At 39.0% G+C, this 22,576-nt stretch overlaps 1 protein-coding gene across 3 annotated transcripts; it reads left to right on the forward strand.

Annotated features, from left to right (window-relative positions):
- Nucleotides 1-1,806: 1,806 nt before the first annotated feature.
- On the forward strand, nucleotides 1,807-21,011 carry prrc2b (proline-rich coiled-coil 2B). 3 transcript variants are annotated; one of them, XM_028024943.1, is made up of 31 exons: nucleotides 1,807-1,981; nucleotides 4,403-4,580; nucleotides 4,670-4,847; nucleotides 5,228-5,330; nucleotides 5,557-5,620; nucleotides 5,809-5,952; nucleotides 6,838-7,151; nucleotides 7,252-7,376; nucleotides 7,464-7,627; nucleotides 8,103-8,190; nucleotides 8,280-8,448; nucleotides 8,793-9,126; nucleotides 9,217-9,395; nucleotides 9,558-9,753; nucleotides 9,926-10,130; nucleotides 10,587-12,590; nucleotides 12,707-12,873; nucleotides 13,069-13,184; nucleotides 13,981-14,125; nucleotides 14,279-14,355; nucleotides 14,515-14,802; nucleotides 14,937-15,035; nucleotides 15,600-15,789; nucleotides 15,873-15,970; nucleotides 16,077-16,204; nucleotides 16,314-16,554; nucleotides 17,571-17,738; nucleotides 17,841-17,920; nucleotides 18,037-18,118; nucleotides 18,357-18,566; nucleotides 19,565-21,011. In XM_028024943.1, the coding sequence occupies exons 2-31, from the start codon at nucleotides 4,466-4,468 to the stop codon at nucleotides 19,736-19,738; spliced, it is 6,645 nt and encodes a 2,214-aa protein (XP_027880744.1). In that variant the 5' UTR covers nucleotides 1,807-1,981; nucleotides 4,403-4,465; the 3' UTR covers nucleotides 19,739-21,011. The 3 variants fall into 3 exon arrangements, with proteins under 3 accessions (XP_027880744.1, XP_027880746.1, XP_027880745.1); XM_028024945.1 differs by having other exon boundaries at nucleotides 12,710-12,873; XM_028024944.1 differs by having other exon boundaries at nucleotides 4,673-4,847.
- Nucleotides 21,012-22,576: the final 1,565 nt, after the last annotated feature.

Consider the following 22,576-nt stretch of genomic DNA (forward strand, 5'->3'; position numbering starts at 1 on the left):
AGGTGCCTCATACCTTTGAGCATATCACATCTGCAGCTCTATGCATGTTATTATGGTTACTATTAAATTTTTTTTTGCCTTATTTTCACAAGCCTTAGTGAGCATCCCCAATGATAACATCAGTCCTCCGTTATATATGATCCATAAAAGTACAACAGTTTAATAAAAACTCCTTGTGTGTTTTACAAAAGCTGTTTGAATTTTAGATACCAGTACAGCTTCCAGATAAATTACAATTTTGCTGGTTGGAGGAGAGTGACCTCTGGAGGACAGTGACAGTGGGAGTTGTTTTTGTGTCATAAAAATATCGACAGTGCTGGCTGAAAAAAAAAATCCAAAAATAATTAAAAAAAAGATTTTGCCAAAGCTGTCTGAATGCAATGTTGTCAGACAGCTCTCTATTCCAGCCTGCATAAAATGAAAAAAATGAAATAAATAAGGAACCTATAACAAATGTAGAAAAAAAAACTGCAGAAAAGCTCTGCCTTATGTGATGTCACCAAAGGACTGGATGCATGAAAATTTGTTTTTGGAAAGTTAGATTTAATCTGAATTAAACAAATTTTAAGCAAAATAGCAAAAACAAATAGGAAAACTCACCATGACATATATATATATATATATATATTTTTTTTTCTTAAAATAAAAGACAAGCTAAATCTATGAGTTTGATTTTACAGCAAAGTTTGGTCATTAAAATATTATACATTTATCTCATGTTGCACATGATAAGAAAGTAATAGCTTCTCTTACTCTTCAAACTACCAACACTTCTGCTCAAACATGTATGTGTTTAAGCTGTTAACACACTCTAGTAGATGCCAAGCAAAGAGTTGATTTTATTATTTGTGCATTTAAAGACAAATAAAAATAAAAATAGTAGTATTTCAGGGAGTGACAAATTATCTTTGGATGTTCTTAAGGATTCCATTAAGAAAGCAAAATGATAAAATTGAAGCATCTGTGTGTTTAACACAAAGTTGAATTTAGTAGTATCATTCAGTTTTATCTTAGCAAATTTCATCCCCTACTCAATAGAAATCAAACATTCAGTTTCTAGAAAGAAAATTAATAAAATAAGAACAAATAAGACAAACTTACAAAAACAAACAAACAAAAAAGTTTCTTTTCACACCATGGAAATCTTCTCAAAAAACATTTTAAACTCTTCATCATCCATTCAAGATATCTGTTTCCTTGTGCAACTTTTTATACCACATTTTCCTTCCACTTAACTTTCAGTTAATACACTTACAGTATATCTCAATAAACACAAGGGTACCATTGACTGAATTCGTGACAACTGTGAAGTTAGCAGTATTCCCCATAACTATGTAAAACATAAAATGCATAAAATAACTTCCCTGCAATATAAGTCTTTTTTATTGGTTTAATGTTTTGTTGAATATTTTTATTGGCTGTAAGCCACAATTACCATTAACAAAATAAATATTTAGTCATAAGTATATCTGTCTGAGTGTAACGAATCTAATATATAAGTTTTACTTTTTGAGTTGATTTGCTGAAATTCTAATTCATTCATTCATTCATTCTTTGTAAAAATTTATTAACTTCAGAGAATTTGTGCTGTTAAATAGAGGTCGCAGTAGTGCTTGAGTTACTTAAAACGTGTTTTCATGAAGCCTTTTATCATTTGATCAAGCATAAAGTTTTAATTTTGATCCTAACTATTGTTTTTTTTAATATTTCAAGTTGGGTGTTTGTGTAATGATTAAAATTGACCAGCAGGTGGCAACCGCTGAACTTGCTTCGTTTACGGACGCCGATGTTAGCCGAGTCAATCCAGCCTACACAGTGTTCTTCATTCTCAGGCCGGGTAGGACCCCAGCAACAACTCTTCTATCGGTTCAGCCTATGAAGATTGAGCTTTACAATCGCAACCCATCCTCCGAATAGACAACGTTTTGTGGAACTATATCACTGTCACTGAGCAGAAGACATTCTTAAATTGTTTAATCCGGTGAGTCCTAAATGCGGAGCTGTGTCAAATTGTCTGCCTCGTATTTTTCTCGGCTGCTCAGTTTTATGGTTGCTTTGTTCTGAGCAGCAGCCATTTTTAATCGCCTTGTCCTACATTCCCCGTCGCCGTCAACAGCCCGTTCAAAAAGCCCAGCAAAGGTTGAATTTTTTTTTACTTGGATACAAGGGCTTCACAGTGACTAAAACTAAAAATCCACATTAAATTATATGTTCTTGAACTGAAATGCACTGTCAAATTTCTGGCCTGTACGGGGTTGGATTTGCAGCGGTACGCTGGAAGTTTAACGGGATTTTCGTTTTGCTAGTTTTCCTCCCAACAAGCTTCGGCTGTCGAAGGCAGTTAGCCGAAGCAAAATTTCTGCTCTATTCGTCTTAATGTAACCAAAGACAACAGAGTTACAGTAAAATTGATGGAACTGCAATAATAGTTAAAGTTACAAGGGACACTCGCTAGCATTTAATGTTTACATAGCGTTTCTGATTAAGCCGTCAAAATAGCATATCCAAGGTTAGCGGTTACACATTTAAATATTATTATCGATTTTAAGTGTCGTATTTAGATATCATACTATCTTGTCTATTAAGGTTATAATTCAACATAATATTGTGCTTTAAAAAAAATAATTGTTCGGGTTTTTTCCAGCTAAGTGTTTGTTGTCAGATTGCAATGCTAGCATTAGCATTAGTACTAGCTTCCAGCTAAACAACTGACAAGTCGATACGAATTGTTTAAGTGGAGTTATTATGATTAATTATGCTATAGTATATTCCGGTGTGTGCTTACGTGATTTTTTAAATGTGAAATCTATATGTTTTTTAATCTAAAGCATTAGCTGTGAAGTTTCTAACTTACAAAAATGAAGCAGCTGCTAGCTTGAAATTTGGTATTTGTGGATATTTTTTGTAAAATAAAATTTACAAAATTACGTAGGAGAAATCACCGCCATTTATCAATTTTAAATATAAAATTGAAATTCTTTGTGGATGGATGTACTTCGTTTTAAGTCCCAGTGAAACGCCTATGCGGAGTCTAGTCTCGGGTGGCCTCCAACACGTTATTGACTAATTCTCGGATTAAATGCCATCGTGTCCCGTTATGTTTACAGTTGGATCAGGAATATTTTAGTCTCCTATAAAGGGCCAATCTGCTGGCGGCTTGCTACCTGTGTGTATTAGCATTTGAAATTTTCACAAATGTCTCTCATTTTTTCTGATGCATTTCATGATGTAATGTATGTAGTTTATGTTCACGAGTTTTATTGTAGGTAAAAGTAAATACTAGTTGCTGAAAGGTATGAGGATTCTTGAATATATTGAAATTGTATATTGATTAATAACGTATTTTTCTATCAAAAGTAAAGATATGTCCTTATTGTGAATAGTCTATATGTCACTGCTCTTGTAGACAGGTCAAGTTTTTAATTTATGCTGAATCTGTTTAGATAAGTGTGACATCATCGAGTTATGTCTACTATTCGGCAGTAATCCAAAAAGTAAAAGTTAAATGACAAATTGTTGATTGCGAGGTACTGAACTAATGACCAACACTGATCTAGACCAACACTTATCACCTATTAAGCTGTTTTTGACTCAAATAACTACAAAAGTCTGCATAGACCAATGTTATGTGTTGGAGTAAATTGACAAAATCTACATCAGATGTCATGCATGGGATTCAAGAGATGCACTCTTACCTATTTAGATATTGTATTTTTTTTAACACTGTGTGCTTGTTCTACTTTTTCAAAATGGCATCAATCTGACACCAACTCCGTGTCAAACATGATGGCCCGGCGAATACAAACCTGAGTCAAAGGCTGCACACTGCATCCTGAAATGACCGAATTCCGATTTTTTTGACATAATGCGACCTGTATCTGATCTTTTCATGACATTCTGAACAACACAGGTCGGATTCTTTTCGAATGCGACCTGAACGTCACTGATGCTTGACAAACATTACTATTCTCTGTCCTGATACGCGCAAGCTGTTAGAGAAACAACAACCATGACAGTATAATGAGGATTAAGTTGTTAATATGCTGGCTTCAAATGTATAAACTATGCTCCACCTTTAGCATCCATTATTACTTCCGCATACACTGAGCACTTCTTCTTTTTATGGCGGTCGCCCGTTCACACCGGAGAACACATTCAGGTCACATACATTTGGAAGTGCGAACGGCCATGGCACATAATATCCGATTTGACAAAAAAGTCTGAATACGGTCACTTCAGGCTGCAGTGTGAACGCAGCCAAAGTGAAATTTCATTCAATGTTTGAAAAAATTCAGTATTTGAAAAGTTGAAAATCTGACTTTTAAATAAACTCTTCTCTGCTAAAAAAAAATAAATAAAAATCAAAATTTATTTATATAATGGGCACTATTTTTCTTTGCAGAATCAGAAGGCACTGGGAAGAGGCGCAAAGAAAAATTTTCATACTCGATGACATTACATCGAAATGTCCGATCGTTTGGGGCAATTAACCAAGTCCAAGGATGGGAAAAGCAAGTATTCCTCACTCAGCCTATTTGACAAGTACAAGGGAAAATCAATAGAATCTCAGAAAAATACAGGTAGGCTTGTGTGCATATTTTTCTTTTTTTTCTCAGCACAGCTGTCTTTAATCTTGTATTTCTTAATCTGGTCCTGCTCTGTCTCCCAGTAGTTACGCGACATGGCTTGCAGAGTCTTGGCAAAGTGGCAGCAGCCCGGCGTATGCCCCCACCCGCTCACCTGCCTAGTCTAAAGTCTGAAAACAAAGGAAACGATCCCAACGTGATTATAGTGCCCAAAGACGGTACAGGATGGGCGAACAAGCAGGAACAAACCGATCAAAAGAGGTACATGGGCAAAACGTTACGAGCATCTCAAATCACCGTGTGTCAAGCAAATCATAAGCAGTAGTTTTATTTCTAATTATTTTAGTAATAGATCTAAGCGGCTGTCTGATTTGTAATTTGAAAACGGAATTTTACAATTTTCAAATTTCTAATATTTAGGTACATCCATTTATTGAAAGAGATTAGTACCTCCTAACAAATTAGCTTCAACTTAAAGACTGTAGTTTCTTTTTTAAGAAGAAAAATCTGAATAGACCAGGTTTGAATTTTACCCTGGTTACTTTGTAACTGGGCCCAGTACACCAGTCCAAAGACTTTTGACTCTTTGTCTGTTCTCACCTTGAATTTTAACACTGTTCTTTTCTATTTTTGCCTTTTAGTTCCAGTGCTTCTACGCCACTGCTGCCGGAGTCGCAGCCGCAGCCGGCTTTACAGAAATCTGTCTCCAATCTTCAGAAGTCCTCACCGGTAGCCAACCAGGAGGTGCGTATGTACCTACGGATGATTATCTTTCTTTTAAACTAATACCAACTGCTCCTCAAACAATTCCTGTAAAATGTAGCCATAATGTCATTTTCAAGCTCCTACTTCTTGGGAAAAATGAGATGCAGTATAGAAGAGGTTGATGTTTATACTCAAGGATGTTCTATCTTTGCCTCCAAAGTCATCAACACTTGGGCCAAAAGCTTAATTTCATTCTCTTTCATAGAACACAAACACAGGTGGACCAAAGCAATGGGCCCAGCTAAATGGAAAGGCAGTAGAGCAAGATGGTGAGCAGCGTAATTTTACTTGGTCATATATGTAAATTAAAGTGATGTGCTTTAATTTACACGTCACTTCTTCTGGTGTGAAGAACAGTCAGCGGTTAAAGATTTGTGTCGCATTTCCTGTTAAACATACCTCCATGAAATCTATAATGCTGAGTTGTGTTAACACATGTTTTTTATTATAACTTCAGGTTCAAGGGCCTTAAACCGACTTCAGCCCTTCTCTCACGAGGAATTTCCCACCCTGAAGGCAGCTGGAGAACAGGACAAAGTTGGCAAGGAAAGAAGCGGCTTCGATCCGTCGTATGGGCCCGGACCAAGCCTCCGCCCTCAGAGTAGGTTTAGCTCTTACTTACAAACCCTAAACAAGCTCATGTATTGAGGAAAGCAATGCTTTGGATTACTATTTTCAAAACTTGTCACATTTTTGCTTATAGACCCTCTAAGATCAGCATTTAAAACTCCATCTTGGGCTCATAAAGCCCATATATAAGTTATAAGTTATATAATTAAATAACTTATTAGAAAAAAATGGGTTTAGATCGAGCCAATAAATCATTTCAAAAACCCTACAAAATATATATATCTTGGTAAGCAAGGACATCTCTCCTAAAATGGCATTACTTAAACAAAGATGTTAGACCTACAGAAAGAAAAGGTCTTGATCAGACTATTATTTCAACTTGATCTATAGAGGCTTCTTTCTGAAGACGGCTTCTGCATGAACATTCACAAGCTTAATGTAGAAACTCATGAGTCCAATGAGAGACCTAAGGAGGTTTTAAAATAATTTTGAACTCAGCTTTCCACCACTTGGAAAGTGGAGAAAATTCATTTACCAACATTCCCATGTCTGACAGTCCAAACAAACTACAAGATTCTAAAATAAGTTTCCAATAACCCTAAAATGTTTCCATGAGTCCTACAGCAGACTTTGAACATCCAAATGCTAATTATAAAGGAGGTTGGGTGTAATAATTTGTAATAATAACACTTGTAATAAAATGCACATCTGTTTTTTTTTATCTTCTGTGTAAGGACAACAAGGTAACTTTTTCAACAAATAAAAGGTTAGACATCGATATGTGAACATTTCAGAAATAGATGACTCTATGTAACAAGATTATCCTAAGGAGTAACATCAGAAACATCATGTTGTTTTTGACTTTGAATGTGAAGCGACTACCAAAAAACCTCTCTGGTTTTATCTTGCTTTGAAGATGTGACAAGTTGGAGGGAAGGTGGTGGCAGGAACCTTCAGCCCTCCTCCCTGACCCTCAGCCTGCCAGCAGATCCTGAGGGTAAGACCACTGCCCTGGGTGAGACTGGCTCTCCGCCGGCCTCATCGCACCCTTCCTCTGCCACCGGCACCACCTCTGCTACCGCAGTGACCGCTCAGTTACCGAGCCTTGACCCCAAGGAGCCTTCCCTCAGACCCGCCCAGCCAGTACGCAGACCAGCCGTCCCTACTGCCCTCCAGTATCAGCTTCATCACACTTCAACTGCTGTCTACCACGACATGTTGCCTGCATTTGTGAGTACTTTTTTGTCCTAGACTTTCTAGGCCTTTGTGGACAGACTCACAAAGAACTTGGTTTACAACTGACGCAATATATTCAATTTGACATTTTCAGATGTGTGCTAAAGAGACGCGTGAAATGCCAACTGCTGACAATGTTACTACCACCGCTGCAACCCCAGCACGATTTGACAACAAACCCACTTTTAGACCAAGCTATGCCAAACCAGAACTTGTCAAGTAAGTACAATATGTAAACTGTAAAGATTATTTCTTTATACTAGATGAGCTATTGTTAATGACATATTTTTCAATTTGTGATTACAGCGGCGATTTAAGAAGAGAGAACCGCTTTGTTCGTGCTCCAGCTCGTCTATCTTCTCAGCCCATCCGCAGGCCCAGCGACAGACCAGCGCGTCCAGCCATTATTAACCCAGAGGACCTGAAGGATCTGGATGACCTCGACAACGATTGTGAGGACGGATGGGCCGGTCAGTATTTCTTCTACTAATATATTGCTGTTGTTTTTTCTATTATTGGAGGTGTAATTATCCTCTCTGTGAAATAGATTCTTGTTTATGATTTACAATGTCTTGTATTATAAAAAACACTTGTTAGTCTTATCTAGAAAAAACTAAAAGTTGGATACACTGTACAAAATCATCCTCTCTTTTATTCTACCTGCTTGACATTAATTCACACCTATCTTTTTCTGTATTGGGTCATAAGATTTATAAGATTTTTATTATTCTGGGATTTACCCAAAAATATGTTTTGTAGTCTTAATAGACACCAAATAGGAAATGCTTAATCTGATTTAATGTTGAACTGTAAAAAATAATAGCCATTAGTTTAGATGCTCTTGCTTTAAATAATTAATTTATACTTAGTATAAATTAAAATCGTTGACGTATCATGAATTATCTGACATTGTTGCTTTTTTTCTGGTTTTACTTTTCCCTTCAGGTCTTCACGAAGAAGTTGACTACAGCGAGAAGCTCAAGTTCAGCGATGATGAAGAAGAACACGCCTGTAGTGATAAAAATAAAATGTGGTATGAGCTCTTGCTCCATTGCTTAGTATTGCTCTGATGTATAGCCACAACCTTATTCATAAGTTTTTGGTTAAACTTTTGTATCTTAGGGCTGAGTGGGAGAGAGAGAAAGAAAACCAGCGAGACTGCCAGTCCTCTCTTAGTTCAGGAGAAGCAACTTACTCTCAGGAGGGCGCAGATGACAATTATTCTTCCCAACATCATCACCATGAGTCCCATAGGAAACCCATCAGCAGATATCTCTCTACTGACAGTCAGGTAACTACTCACAATACAGCATTCTCCCTACTTTGATGTACCTCTTTTGAGATTCATTCTGTGATCTTATTTAAAAAAAGGTTTCTATTAGTTTCTTTTTAATGACTGAATAATGGAGCACTATAAAGCTTAAGGAAAAAGTAAAATGTTAACTATGATTGTGAAATAAGAGGTCATGTTTGGTTATTTGCGGGGTACAGTAATTTCATAATGCAGAATTAAAAAGAAGAAAGTTTGTCATTTAATCATAACCAGTTTTGTATACACTTGAGGAATTTGTCAAATGTAGAAAATTCAAACAAGGAAGCCCGAATTATCTTCTTTCAACTGTTTTTGCCCTGCAGAAAAACCACAGCGAACCACCAACTGACTCAGACGATCACCAGCGGTCTCAAAGTCAAGCACCAGCCAGAGCAAAATACCTGTCCCCTGAAGTATCCGAGGCTGTTGAGAGAGCCCGGAGACGGCGAGAGGAGGAGGAGAGGCGTGCTCGGGAAGAGCGACTAGCTGCCTGTGCTGAGAAACTCAAAAAGTTAGACGAGAAGTTTGGGAAGTCTGAAAGACCTGCATCAAAGACTGAAGATATTCCGAAGGAGGCCGAGGGGAAAGAAGCCCCACTTTCTCCTAACCGGGAACACAGTAAAGGCCATAATGAAAACTGGCAGTATAGCACAAAAGGTGGAACAAACATAAAAATCCAAATAAAAACAAAATCATGAAAGGTTACCAGGTGTTGAGGATTGTCTTTTGTCATTTGATGATCTGCAGAAGGAAGTGAGTGTCTGCCAGTCAGCTCCTTTGGCCATAGCTATCGTGAAGAGCACCATCGTAGCAGTGATGATGATGCCCCGGAACCTTCCTCCCCTTCAGACGACTACAGTGGACGCCAAGCGCCCAAACCAGTTCCACCCCGCTTTCAAAAGCAGCTACAGCACCACCTGCAGCAGGTCTGAACCAGATTTATCTCCATTGAATAATAAAATGTTTTCTTTTCAAAATGAGATTTTTTTTTTTCTGAGTCTTATTTTGGCAGAGAATTCATCAAACTTTGAAAAGCTTTAATACTTGGAACATTTCTCAACACTTTGTGTGTTCTGCACACTCTGTAGGAACAAGCCCCCAAAATGCAGAACTGGCAGCAGTCCAGTCATCCTTCAAGCTCAAGTCATTGCCAACGGGGCTATTATCCCCAACATGTGCTCGGGTTTGATCCCCGCTGGATGATGATGCCACCTTTCATGGATCCACGCATGACACAAGGCCGCTCTCCGGTGGACTACTACCATGGTCCTATTCAGTCTTCAGGTAAACAAATAAAGTGGTTTAAAAATCTATGTTGTGTGATGGATTAGCAATGTTGTAAAATTAGCTATTGGCCACTAAACTTTAGAAGAATCTCACGAGCAATTGACGTTGATCTCATGGATATATTGCAACTGTACTAAAATATTATTTAAACTTTTCATTGGTGTATCAGGAATGGTAAAACCCATTGTGCATCAAGACCACCTGAACAGTCCTAGCTCTGATGAGGGATGTCATTCCAACCTACACCAAGAGAGACGGACCCCGTCTACTGAGCCTTATCCAGTTTGGAGTCAAGATGGCTACCCTCTACGCAGCTTCACTCCACCCTATCAGAGACAGCATGAAACTTCTGATAGTGACCTGTCAGGGGAAAGGTTAGTTGATGTGTTTAAAAAATATATAAAATCTTGTAAATTGTAAAATGCTTAAATTAACATATGAGGACTGTGCAATTTCTAGAAAACAGTCAAGGTAGAAATAACTGGTCTTCTATGTTTAATCAGGGTTAAAAAATAAAAGTTCAAAAGAATACTGCTACACAGTTTTGAATTGAAACTAACAGCTGGTAAAGGCAAATATTTGTTCATATAGTATTTTGCTTTTTAATAGTTCTATAAGCTGAAAATACCTCAATCTAATTCGTCAGTTTGTTGGCCCATGCATCAATTCCTCCCTCACTTCTTCAGAAATGGGCTACAAAGGATTGACAGTAATGACAATTGGAATCTGGAAAACTAAATAACAGAATCACAGTGAGAACATTGTTTCTAATTAAAAAGAAAAAAGTGATTATTGATTTTGCTTGCTTTTGTCTCCCCTTTTTTTTATAGAGGTCATATTGCCCCTTCACAACAGGACTCTTTTGAAGATGGGACCAATCAGAGCTTGACGCATAATAGTGATGATCATCCCCATAATGCTTACTATAGCCGAGACTCTGATAAAGAACGCAAACACCATGACACTGGCCTTCTCACCACCGCGCAAAACCTCTGCCAGAAGAGTGAAGGCACAAAGCAGGACCCAAGAGACAAACACCTGAAAGATGCTCTTGATTCTTATGACACCTTAGATGGGTCCAAGGACAACTGGAAAAGAGATGGAGGAGGTCTCAGTTCCCCAAGCCAGTGGCCCGAAGCTAGTTCTAACAATAGTGTCAACCAGGCATCTGAGACCAGTGGTCGGACATTGATTCGTAGAACTGGGCCCATCAAGAAGCCGGTCCTTAAGGCTCTCAAATTGGAAGACAAGGAAAATGAAAAGCCTAAGCCTGAACCTGAAGAGAAGCCTGTCCCCTATCGTCTGGAGAAGGAAGTTCTCACTAATGTTTATGATTTGAAGAAAGATAACCAGCCTGCCAGTAACAGGCGTCCAGCATCACCTGTTGTTGAGAAACAGCCTGAGGAGAGGCTGCGGCAGTCACCGGCTCTTAGCAAAACGGACCGGCCTCTTAGCACTCACAGTGATGACTTCCCTAAGGAAACCCACCTGGGCAGTGGCAGGAGCCAGTTACTTAGAGAGGGCCAGGAAAATAACCGAGATCCTCAGGCCCCCCGGCGCAATAACTGGATATTCATCGATGAAGAACAAGCGTTTAGTTCCGTCAGAGGAGGAGGTAGAGGTCGCAGTCGAGGCTTCAGGGAATTTAGCTCCAGAGGTGGAACCCGTGGTGGCCGAGGTGGGGATAACCTCAGAGGAGGATATAACAACAACAGTGGTGGTGCTCCGAGAGTTGCTAGAGGTCGAGGACCTCCCAGAGACCTCCTGAAGGTTGACGAGTTCCAGAGAGGCAAGCCTCGCAGACGAAATGTCAGTGAGACCTTGAGCGAAGCATCGGAGTATGAAGAACTTCCCAAGAGGCGGCGCCAGAAGGAAGCGGAAAACAGAGAAGGTTACACAGAGTCCGGTGAGGTTCGTAAGGCCGATAGAGACTCTTGGAGGTCCAACAAGGTGTACACTGATGACCAGACAGCCTCAGATAACAGAGAAAAGGCAAGGATGAGGGGTTTTGGAGGTCGTGTTCTGCCTCCCAGACTGAATACAACCAACAGTTACAATCGAACCTTTGGAGGGTCGAGGGACATTTCTTCCTGGAGGGGCCGAGGACCCCAATTCAACAGCAACAGTAGCTCGATGCAAGAGAACGGTTATGGACTTGGAGCTGAGGTTGCTTATTCCCGCAGACCTCCAGTGGAACGCGATGCTCTCAAGTACACTACGAAATTTTCAGGCTCTTTCACAGAAAATGGTGGCGAGGTCCGTGAAGGAGAATACTACTTTGAGAACGACAACCCTGACAGACAGATCCTGAGACGGCGGCGTCCCCCGCGTCAAGACAAGCCTCCCCGTTTCCGACGCTTACGACAAGAACGGGAACCCGGTTCAAATCAGTGGACGAGCGATGAGTACGTCAATGGAGACTTTGCGAATCCCTGGCCTACTCGCTCCAAAGGCAGCGGAGATGACCACTGGCCCGGTGGTCACTTCTCAGGACGCTCCAGCCAGCCTGGTCAGACTGAAGAATGGGAGACGGGATCAGACAACAGCGACTTTGGTGACTGGAGAGGGAAGCAAGGTGGGAGCGGGAATCTAGCTGTGCAGGGACATGTTGACATTCCCTCAGACTCTGGTCACAGTGAACCCGGCTCTGGTGAGAAGAGGGAGCTTTCAAAGAGAAGCTTCTCTAGTCAGAGACCGCTGGTCGAGCGACAGAACAGAAAAGGAGAGCCTTCCCTGCTAGAGGCAAGCAAGATGGTACGCACATCTGAAAATCCCTCCTCTTCCTCATCTAACAGGAGTGACAGTTGGCAGAACGGAGGGACTTCTTGCAAGAGGTGAGGCAAATTCTAGTTATGCCATCTTTTGTTTGGTTTTATGTAATGCTTTTACATTTTTGATTGTCACTGGAATCAGTTAAAATACTTCTTTATTGCCTGTGTTTATACATCAGCAGAAGCCCAGATGAGACTGGTCCAGTCTATAGCTTAGAACCCCCAACAGAGGACAGGGAGCCCAGTGAGCTTACAGGGAAGAAATTAGACAAAGAAATGAAACTGGGATCGATCAAGACGGACATTGTTGAACCGCTCACGCAATATGAACTCAGCAGCTACCCCAGTGAGTTTTTTTTTTTTTTTTGTCTTATGTTGATTGAAATAAAGCATCGCTTGTTAAAGCTGTGCTTTAGGTCAGATCCATGGCCCGCTTTTGCTTTGTTTCTTACATACAAAAAGCATAGGTGTTAATGAACAGAAGTAGTTTCTTGTCATCAGATAACTTTGCATTGACTGCCAACCTCTTTTCTTTTAATAGTTGATGCTGATGCAGTGGGACAAAACGTGGACCCAGATGGATACCAGGATGCCTTGTCAAAAAAGCAACGACGTCCTCAGGAGGATGAAAGGCGGAGAAAAGATCAGGGACCTTCTGTAAGTTAAACATATGCTAAGAAAAATGGTTGGAGACAATACATTACAGTTTTGGGTTTTTTAAGAGAAAATTGTCACTGGTTAATAAATATTTTGGTGAATTAGGCGACGTTTTTAGAAGTAAATTTTCCATCAATATACAGTCCAATTAGTGTGGAAAAGGCTATTTATCTGGGTGAAAACATTCTGCCAAGAGGACTAAGATTAAGTTGAGTACTGTAATAGTAATTCAAGCTGAACATAGCTTGAAGCATTTTTTAACAATTTCCTAAGAAATGATTACAGTAAGGTAATATAAAAGTTATGTTTGTAGAAAGGCATTTTACATGTTGTTTTTTTGCAATCTCTGTATTGTTAAAGGCAGCTGTCAGAATTCATTATCAAATATATTTTATGAATAATTGATCCGAGCCAGTGATCCAGTAACTACCCTAGTTACTGAACCCTAAATTGCCCACACATCTAAAATCCACTCTGATTTAGTCTAGAATACATACAGAAACTCTTTTATGTAGGATATTTTCCACAACCCAACTGTAAAGCCCACACTAGCATACTTTACTGCTCATCCTGACAGGCTTCTGCTGGGAAGAAAAAGTCTATTAGGCTTTTTCATAATAACCTCAAGCATTGTTTTCTGCGTTCTAGCCTCTGTCGGGCTTATTTGTGCCTATAATAGAGGTCTGTGAAAAGTCAAACAAGCACAATAAATCAGTTTGGTTGCAATAGTTATGCTGAAATTTAGGATATTGTCTAGCTTTAAACAATTTCCTCTGTTTCTTTTTTTTGTTGTTAGGTGCAGGTCAAGAACAGAACGGCCTCTTCCAAGATACCGCCACGCTTCATCAAAAAGCAGGGAAGCATGAGCCTCGAGCAAACGGAGGAAGAAATTTCTTCACCGAACAATCTAGGAACAGAAATCTGGGAGACCAACAGTTCAGGTAATATTTGTTTGTTTGCCATTATAATGACATTCATATTTTCATCTGATCGGCAAATATTATTTTGAACGAGGAGACAAAATGCAATGTTAAAATTTGTTTGCATTTTTTATTCTTCACCAATAATTTCCTGTGTTCCTGTTTTTTTTGTAGCTCTCTCTGTGCAGTCTTCAGGGGGAGACTCATGGACTAAACAGGTGTCTTACACTGGGAGTGAACTCAACTCTGAGGTAGCATGCATGAAACTCTGTGTTTTCCGCTGTTGAATACAGTTATTAGAATGTTAATTAGTTGTTTCTGGTGTTTGTGGCTGTTTATCAACTAATAGAGCATTTTTAGGATAAATCTCACTCGAAGAAATGTAAATATAACATCACCTCCTCCACCAGGATTCCGATGCTGGTCCAGAACAGAGTAAAGAACAGCACAAACCAGGACCCATCGGGAATGAACGTTCCCTGAAGAACCGCAAGGGCTCAGAAGGTGTGGACAGACTGGAAGGTGGCCCGATAACACCAGTCAACGGTGTGGATCTCCATGTGGACAGTGTACTTCCTGTGCCTCCAATTGAGTTCGGTGTCAGTGCCAAAGACTCTGATTTCAACCTGCCGCCTGGCTCTACCCCAGTACCCGTCTCCAATCCTGTTAACAAGCTTCAGGATACGCTTAGCGCGGATGTGAGTAACATGACACAATACATATCAAAGAGTGAGAAATTCAGGAAAAATAAAATGTGCAACTGTGATTTTTTTTGTGTGTGTGTGTTTTTATGAAGGTGCAAATTAATTAAATCTAAAATTTTCCAAAACAGACATCGCTAAATCAGAGCATCCCAATGCTGCGTTCTAACCACCTGCAGCCTGGCATCAGCCTCAATACCATCTTCCCCACTGCCGACCTCACTCTCAAGGTATCTGAATTTGATTTGTGTAAAGACAAAGCAACGTGTATATTTTGTGGGGCTGAAACAACTCATTGGAATAATTGTGATGAATCGATTATTGAAACAACCAATTTTTTAATTGATTAATTAACTGGAGTATACACACTCAAAAAAGCTCTTTTCTGTAGGAACAACATACTCAGAGCAGTAATTTTCTACCAATGTTGGCAGTATTTTTGCTACGAATGATCAAGTGTACGCTGAAGGAATGCTGTGTTATTACATTTTAGGCAATAAAATCCTTATTTAAAGAATTTTATCCTTATTTAAAAACAGGACAATTTGTTTATTTGCATCTTTTAATTTTTTTTCTAATATTGTGTAGGACAATTTGAAGTGGTTAAATAAAAAATTTGCTGAACGTGACAATTTATTTATCCAATTAATCAGCATAATAATACGTAGAGTAATTGATTACAAAAATCAGTCTGTTTCTGCAGTACCGGTTCTGCCATGTAGATTTGTTGGATTATACTAGAAAAGCTAAAGCTAATTATGTGTGAAATTCTACTTCGCTTCTTTTCTCCGCAGATGGAGTCGGCACGTAAAGCCTGGGAGAATTCGCAGTCTCTCCCGGAGCAGGGCTCCCCCAGTGGTAGTGCTTCAGGCGCTCAGCCTCCCTGCAGTGTTGGGTCATCCTCCGGAGTCAGCTACAGCTCTTTCGGGGTTTCCATGCCTCCAATGCCTGTTGCGTCAGTGGCACCTTCCATGTCCATGCAAGGTATGATTTTATAAGTTTAATTATTCCCCAGTGGCTCAGTCAGTACTGAACTCAGAACTGTGTGCTTCCTAACCTTAATGTAGGTAATCCTATTCCTCCATTGTATATGGACGGTCATGTGTTTCCGAGTCAGCCACGCCTCGTTCCTCCCACCATGACCCAGCAGCAGACCTATCCACAGGTAAAAAAAAAAAAAAACTAACCCCCCCCCACACACACACACACACACAAACACACACCTGTGCGTCAACACATTGCTGTAATGTTGCACTTTCTCACCCATTCAGGCTGCAGCAGCTCAGCAGATTCCCATCTCTTTGCACACATCTCTTCAGGCTCATTCTCAGCTGGGGCTTCGTGGAGGTCTGCCTGTCTCTCAGTCGCAAGAGATGTTTAACTCCATCCCCCCCTTCAGGTATTGGAAGCTGAAGTGTTTCATTGACCACCACTCATTCATTTATCATAACCTTCTCTCTGATATGCCATGCAAGTTTGATGATGGTCATCTTCCTTCCTCGGTTCAGGTCCCAGGTTTACATGCACCCCAACCTGTCGCAGCCCAACCCCATGGTGCTGTCTGGTGGGGCCCCCCTTAAGGGTCCTTACTCTGCTTTTCCCGGCATGCAGCCGTCAGATATGGTGAAAACCCAGTCGGGCTCACACTACCAGCCTATGAACGGCAACCAGCAGCTTGTTTACGACGGTCAGATGAACCAGGGGCCTGGTATGGGTTCCTCACAACTGATGGACTCCCAACTCATCCAGGTGAACTCAGTTTGGTAACACCTTAGCAAACAGATATACTTTTGATGAATTTAAGATTTTGACGTAACATGGATTTGTATTCGCCTACGTTTATTCTGATACTACTAAATAAAATTTAACCAGTTGCCTTCAGATCTTTAGGTAGTAAAAATTGTCCATCTATCTTTTATTTAATGTCAGTGTAATTACATAGGTAGTTATGCATTGTTTGTACAAGTGCTTGAAATCTTTGAAAATTCTTGAATCTTTCAAGGTTTGGAAAATACTTGCTTTCTGTAAAAAGTCCTTGGATGTGCTTGATATTCAAACTATGCAATTTTGTAAAAAGGAAAGAAAAATGCTATCCAACGTTTGCTATCTGAAGTTAAATCAGACCAAATTTCTGTTTTAGGTCAGTTGGAATTACCAAAATTATTTGTATTTGCTAAATGCCAGAAAGCCTGGCGAGAATATTTTTTTGTAACTTTTTTAGACCAGTCATTTGTAAGGTGGGTTAGAGACATTTCAAAGCATAAAATTTTAATTTACATTGTCCCTGCTGTACATTTCTATCACAAGATGGTGTTAATAACAGTAATAAATGATGGCATAAAATCCTGAATTGAAGTTGTCTTCATTAGTTCATTTGTATCGTTTTTGACTCCAAGATGTGGTGCTGGAAAAGTTTGAAAATTTACCTTGAAAATGCCTGAATTTTACTGTGGAGAAAAGTGTATGACGTATTAGGTCTGTTGGAGAACATTGCTGAACAAACATCACAAGGTCTAAAAAATACAATTGAATTTACTTATGATGTCAGAAATACAAGTGCACACCAACATTTTTGGACTTTTACTTAGAAATAATGTAAAACTTTCCTTCCATTTTGTCATTATGCGCTACTCGTGTCAGATAAAATGCATTGCGTTTTGTGATTGTAAGCTGAAAACATGTACAAGGTGCTGCAGCTTTACTTTAAAGATGTGTTAAACATTGCTTTGTTGTTAATGAAATGCCCCATTGTTTTATGTCACCAGGTGACGATGCCCCTTCCTGGCTCGCAGCTGCGTTACGGTCAAGCTCAGCAGCACCTCATCCTTCCCCAGTCCATCCAGTTGCAACAGGGACAGAACCTGTCGGTGGGAGGGCCACGCCGGATGCTACCACCAGGCTCCAAGGCTGCAGTCATGACAGGAAGCAGAGAGGCGAGTCTTTCTTGATTTTTGTTTTGCATCCTTCCGTTCTTTTTTTTTTCTTTATCGCCTTTTAATCTTTTTTTTTTTTTATTGTTGTGTTGTTTTCATCAGGGCTCACAGATGGAAATGAAAGGATTCCAGTTCTCTGAGAAGCCCAATCATTCCCCAGGTTTATCTGGAGGTTCCTACAGGTGATTAGAAGTTTTTTTTTAATTATTCTTATTGTACTGAACTGTATATTGTGATAGAAGAAAGAATTCATATAAATTGCATCATATTGCTCTTAATAAGCGTCTATCCTTGTCAGACCCGGATCTGCGAGCCCCAGTGGAAAGCCTTCTGGTCCTGGTGGGCCTGTCGGCCCTCTGCCTACGCTTTTTACTCAGCAGGTGTGTATTTTTATTTTTTTTTATGTTATTGTTCAGATGCTTTTGTGTCCATATCATATTTTTTAAACTTTGACAGTCCTAAAGATTATTTTTTGTATTTAAATTAGAGAAAGTATATACAGACTAGATATATCTGATGATATAGTGTGCAATTCTCTAATGAAATGGTAAATATATGCTTTTTATTTCCCACCGCTAATCTATTTTTCCCCTGCCCTCATTCTTTCATAATTACCAGGTGTCGCCTGCTCAAGGCAGCATGGTCATGCACATGCGGCCTCCCCCCACTGGCCCTTTCCCCAGTCCCATTCAGAGACCTGTCATGCAGGTCAACAAACCCGTCATCATCCGCTCCCCCCCTTACCCTAACCCTGGCCGCGACCCCTCCCGTTCTACCCCTCCTTCAGTCCCTGAGCCCACAGTCAAGGGGCCAGAGGATGGCATGAAGGTGAGCCACCCACTATAAATATAGGTAATTTATTTTAATTCATTTTCTTTTTCTCTATTCACTGTTCTCAATGCTTTTTGTATTTTACTTCCTTTTGACCTGAAATAATGACCAGTTTTTATTAGCATGGTGTAATTTTCTTGTGTTCATATTAATTCTTGTAACTAAGTTATGTCTAAGTTATGATTGTGCTCAATTTTTAACTCTTTCTCCCTTTGTAAGAATTGTTTTTTTAATTTTAATTAAATGCTACTAGCTAATGATTTTTTAAAAAAATAATCTGATGTAAGGAATGCCTGTGCATGGTTAAGATTTGATGATGTATCTAAACAGCTTTTTTGTTCCTGCTTTTGATTAAACCTCCTTGATTCACTAGGTTTGCGGTGAAGAATTTCTGAACAGTTCATTTGTGTCATGTTAGTTGTGATTGACTAAACCAAACCTAGATTTATTTTGTCGGTAGAGAAGCACTGATTTTTTTTGTGTTTGAGTTCCTGGCTTTTAACATTTCTGTGCTATTTCTGTTATGTGATACTGGTGTTGGATAGCTTCTTTTGGGAAATTTAAATAACATTTAGGATGTTTTTTATGCTTCCAAGATCTGTATAAATTGAACATTTAATGCGAGAATAATTAAATTAATGAGAAAATCATCCAGTTTGGATAATTAAGTCAGATAAACTACATCAGTTATCTTTTATGACTGACTTCATATATTTTTGGACACTTTTAAACATGGACTCACACCATTTCACAAAATATATATATATTTTTCTACAGGATCATTTCATATTGAACTTAAGCTCTGTCCAAGTTAGTTTGATGGTGAAAAACTCATGAAACTCCAGATGTGTTAAATTATACATTTCACTTAACATAAAGCAGCCTTTACATTTAGGAGACATTGTGCTATTGACTAGTAATTATATTAGGAGCAGAGGTTACATCACTGCGATTATTTTTTTCTTTCTTTTTTTTTTTTTTTTTTTCTTGTGTAGAGCAAAGCATTGCGAGAAGTGCGCAAAGCGGTGGGGGAGGGCAAATCACCACCTCATCCTGGGGACATGACCAGCAAACTCCAAGAACCCTTACACTCTACGGGTCAAACCAAACCAGCACGCACTGGAGCCATTAAACCCCAGGCTGTCAAAGTAGAAGAGGGCAAGGCATAACAATGGACCTTGAAGATCCTCATCGCCGCTAAGCCTGCCAACTCAAAGATCCTCGACGAAACGTGCGAGCCTTTGAAACACCCTCATTATCCCATGGCTCCGAAGCATAGGGGGGGTAAACATGCAGTTACAATGAATTAACCATGGACTTCCGGAACTGGACACTATTATTTCACACCAATTATAGAGATATATATAAATATGAATATATATTATACATACACACAGACCATCTTTTAAGCTGATCTCTCCAAGGTCCACTTTAACTTATTATTAGACCCTTTTAAGGAGAGACTGGTTTGGGGAAAAAAAATATATATATATATACTTGTTTTGTGTTTTTCTTGGTAAGTGTGGAAAAAGAAAGACGGCTAACTCAGATGGTTCACTTTTCATGCTGTTTTGCCAAACTGTATTTGCTTCCTGTATATGAACTGTAGCCCTACAGAACAGACCGGACACTTGATAACATAACCTACTGTAAGAAGCAAAGTCTGTTACTTCCTATTTAACAACTTTGAAATGCAGCGGGGCACTTTTTTTTTTTTTTTTTGTCATTTCCTTTCAGAGTTTGCTAGTAAATAAAGGTTACCTTCATGACCACCCGTTCAAGCCACCTGTGAAAGACTTGTTTTATTAATTCATTATTTTAAAAAACAAATGTATTCCTTGCATGTCAACATTGTGCATCATCCCAGAATTGCATCTATGGAGGCACATAACAAACCCCATAAAGTTGTCAGAACTGCTTAGGTTAGTAGAAAAAAACCCTTCTTTTCATAAAACTGTTATTTGGTTTTTACATTCTGTTGCTCACTCTGCTCTATTTGTGAAATTAAAGGAAAAGGTGGGACTTTTGACAAAATCATATTTCTTCCATGGAAACGTCACTGACATTAACACGGTGTGCATGTGATGAGCTGACCGTGTGTGATATTGCAGGACTCATCCAGCATCTGGCAACAGTATTTTTCAGAAAGGGCTCAAAGTTGATGTAAGAAACCCTCCAATAGCTCAGTGAAATAACTTCCCTGTTGCTTTGCTTTGGTTATAATGAACTCGCTTGTCTACATGAAATGATTATTTTCTCTACATCCCTCTGGCTGGAGATTAGCTGAACTTTCCTTAGAGTTTTTTTTAGGCTTCTGGGAAATATTTCTTAAACTAGAATTGAGATTCTATTGAACAACCCAGTAGGGAATTGTGAAGAAGCAGTTAAATTAATTAGCATCTGGTCTCTGAAGTGGCTCTAGCAATAAAGAAAAAAAAAAAACCTCACCTAACTGTAATCACAATCAGGGGGGCCATTTAGACTACTACTCTTTCCTTTCTTTTTAAACTTGCTGCAAGGGGCATCAAGCATTGCTTTCTTCAGGAAAGTAAAGTATTTGTGTTTTGCTTCTTTTAATGTTTTATGTGTGAGCTCAGCTGTTCCAGGGGATTTCAAAGGTATCTTTTTCTTTTTCTTTTTTTTTATGTGAGAATCGGCACTTTGGAATTCTGTACCAATGTGATCACTGGTTAGATGTTGCTATCATGCTCCGTGACACTACAAAATGTTTATCTTTGCTACAATGTTTCACTGTTTTTTATGTAAATGCATACTTAACTGTACAGTCATGCTTTATTAACTGGGGTACAGGCCAAAACTCAAGTTTTATTTTAAACATTGTGGCATGATAAAGGATTTGATGGTCAGCAAGTCACTGTTCTTACCATGAACTGCTTTCCTTTGGATCTGTTGGGCTTGGAGTGTTTTCATAGATATCTGCAAAAATTCACCTTTTTTCATCATTGTATCTTAAAGATGCTGCCCTGACTGTTTTTGTACTTAAGTGATACATTGTTTTTTTCTTTTACTTTCTTCGTCAGAGGACCACTGCAACATTTTATCGCTATCTTTTCAGATATTTGGTCAGTACTTTCCCTTGATTTGAAAAAACAGCTTATTGAAAGAAAAATAAAGCAGTTGTGGTTTCTTAAATGTATTGTTGATTATATGAACTTTCAAGAATGAAAATCAATTTAGCAAAATGTCCTGCACCCATGATGAAAAAGAGTACAATATGGTTATATATTTTGTACCTTTATTATAAGGTTTTTTGTTCCATCTATAACCTGTGGGAAATTCACTGTCACTTGCTTTGAATATTCCCTTCACAAACTCCATACTGCCTCAGAAAAATACTAAAATAGTTTTGAAATTCAAGAAGTGTTGCTTTATGATGGTGGTTGTTTTTCCCTACAACCGGAATCGGCCAACAAAAACCCGATCGGTGCTTCTCCAGTCTTGAAACATGTCTACCTTGAGGCATGGCAGGAAATGGAAATGGTTGTGGTCCTGTGTGGAGTCTGGTACAAAATGCAAATAATTACTCATTTTCTGTTCCCCTTAACTTCTTATTCCTGAATCTAGCAAGAAAGCTATTAAAAGATTGCTACATTTTCTGATAAAAATTAATAAAGGTGCAAACATATTTTCAAATTTTGCCATAATTTCAAGTTTTTATTACGTCATCTGAATAATTTAATGAAATTATGTTCGAAAAACAAAACATGTACTACTGAGAATTTAGCAGGCTCATAAAAAAAAACCCAGTTTCTTAGCAGCTGTAAAAAATAATCGCATAATATGAAGCGCTATTTCTCGTTGCAGGTTATTAGAGAGAGTGCGCGCTCTGCTGGGACTTATTTCCCCGAATCTTCCTCTGTGTTTATTTACACCAGTTGGCAAACCATGTCATAGGTGCAACACTGCCACCACACGGTTAGACAGAAATTTGTAAGGAGGGGAAACAAATGTGTTCTTCACAAGGAAAAGATGAATCTAGCTTTTAT

Source organism: Xiphophorus couchianus, chromosome 8, assembly GCF_001444195.1.
Source record: "Xiphophorus couchianus chromosome 8, X_couchianus-1.0, whole genome shotgun sequence".
Classification (NCBI taxonomy): Eukaryota; Metazoa; Chordata; class Actinopteri; order Cyprinodontiformes; family Poeciliidae; genus Xiphophorus; species Xiphophorus couchianus.

Bases quoted from the DNA above. Each gene is read 5' to 3' on its own strand.
- prrc2b (XM_028024943.1), top strand. From the start codon at position 4,466: ATGTCCGATCGTTTGGGGCAATTAACCAAGTCCAAGGATGGGAAAAGC. The intron at 4,581-4,669 runs GTAGGCTTGTGT...TCTGTCTCCCAG, and splicing joins AGAATCTCAGAAAAATACAG to TAGTTACGCGACATGGCTTG. The intron at 4,848-5,227 runs GTACATGGGCAA...TTTGCCTTTTAG, and splicing joins GAACAAACCGATCAAAAGAG to TTCCAGTGCTTCTACGCCAC.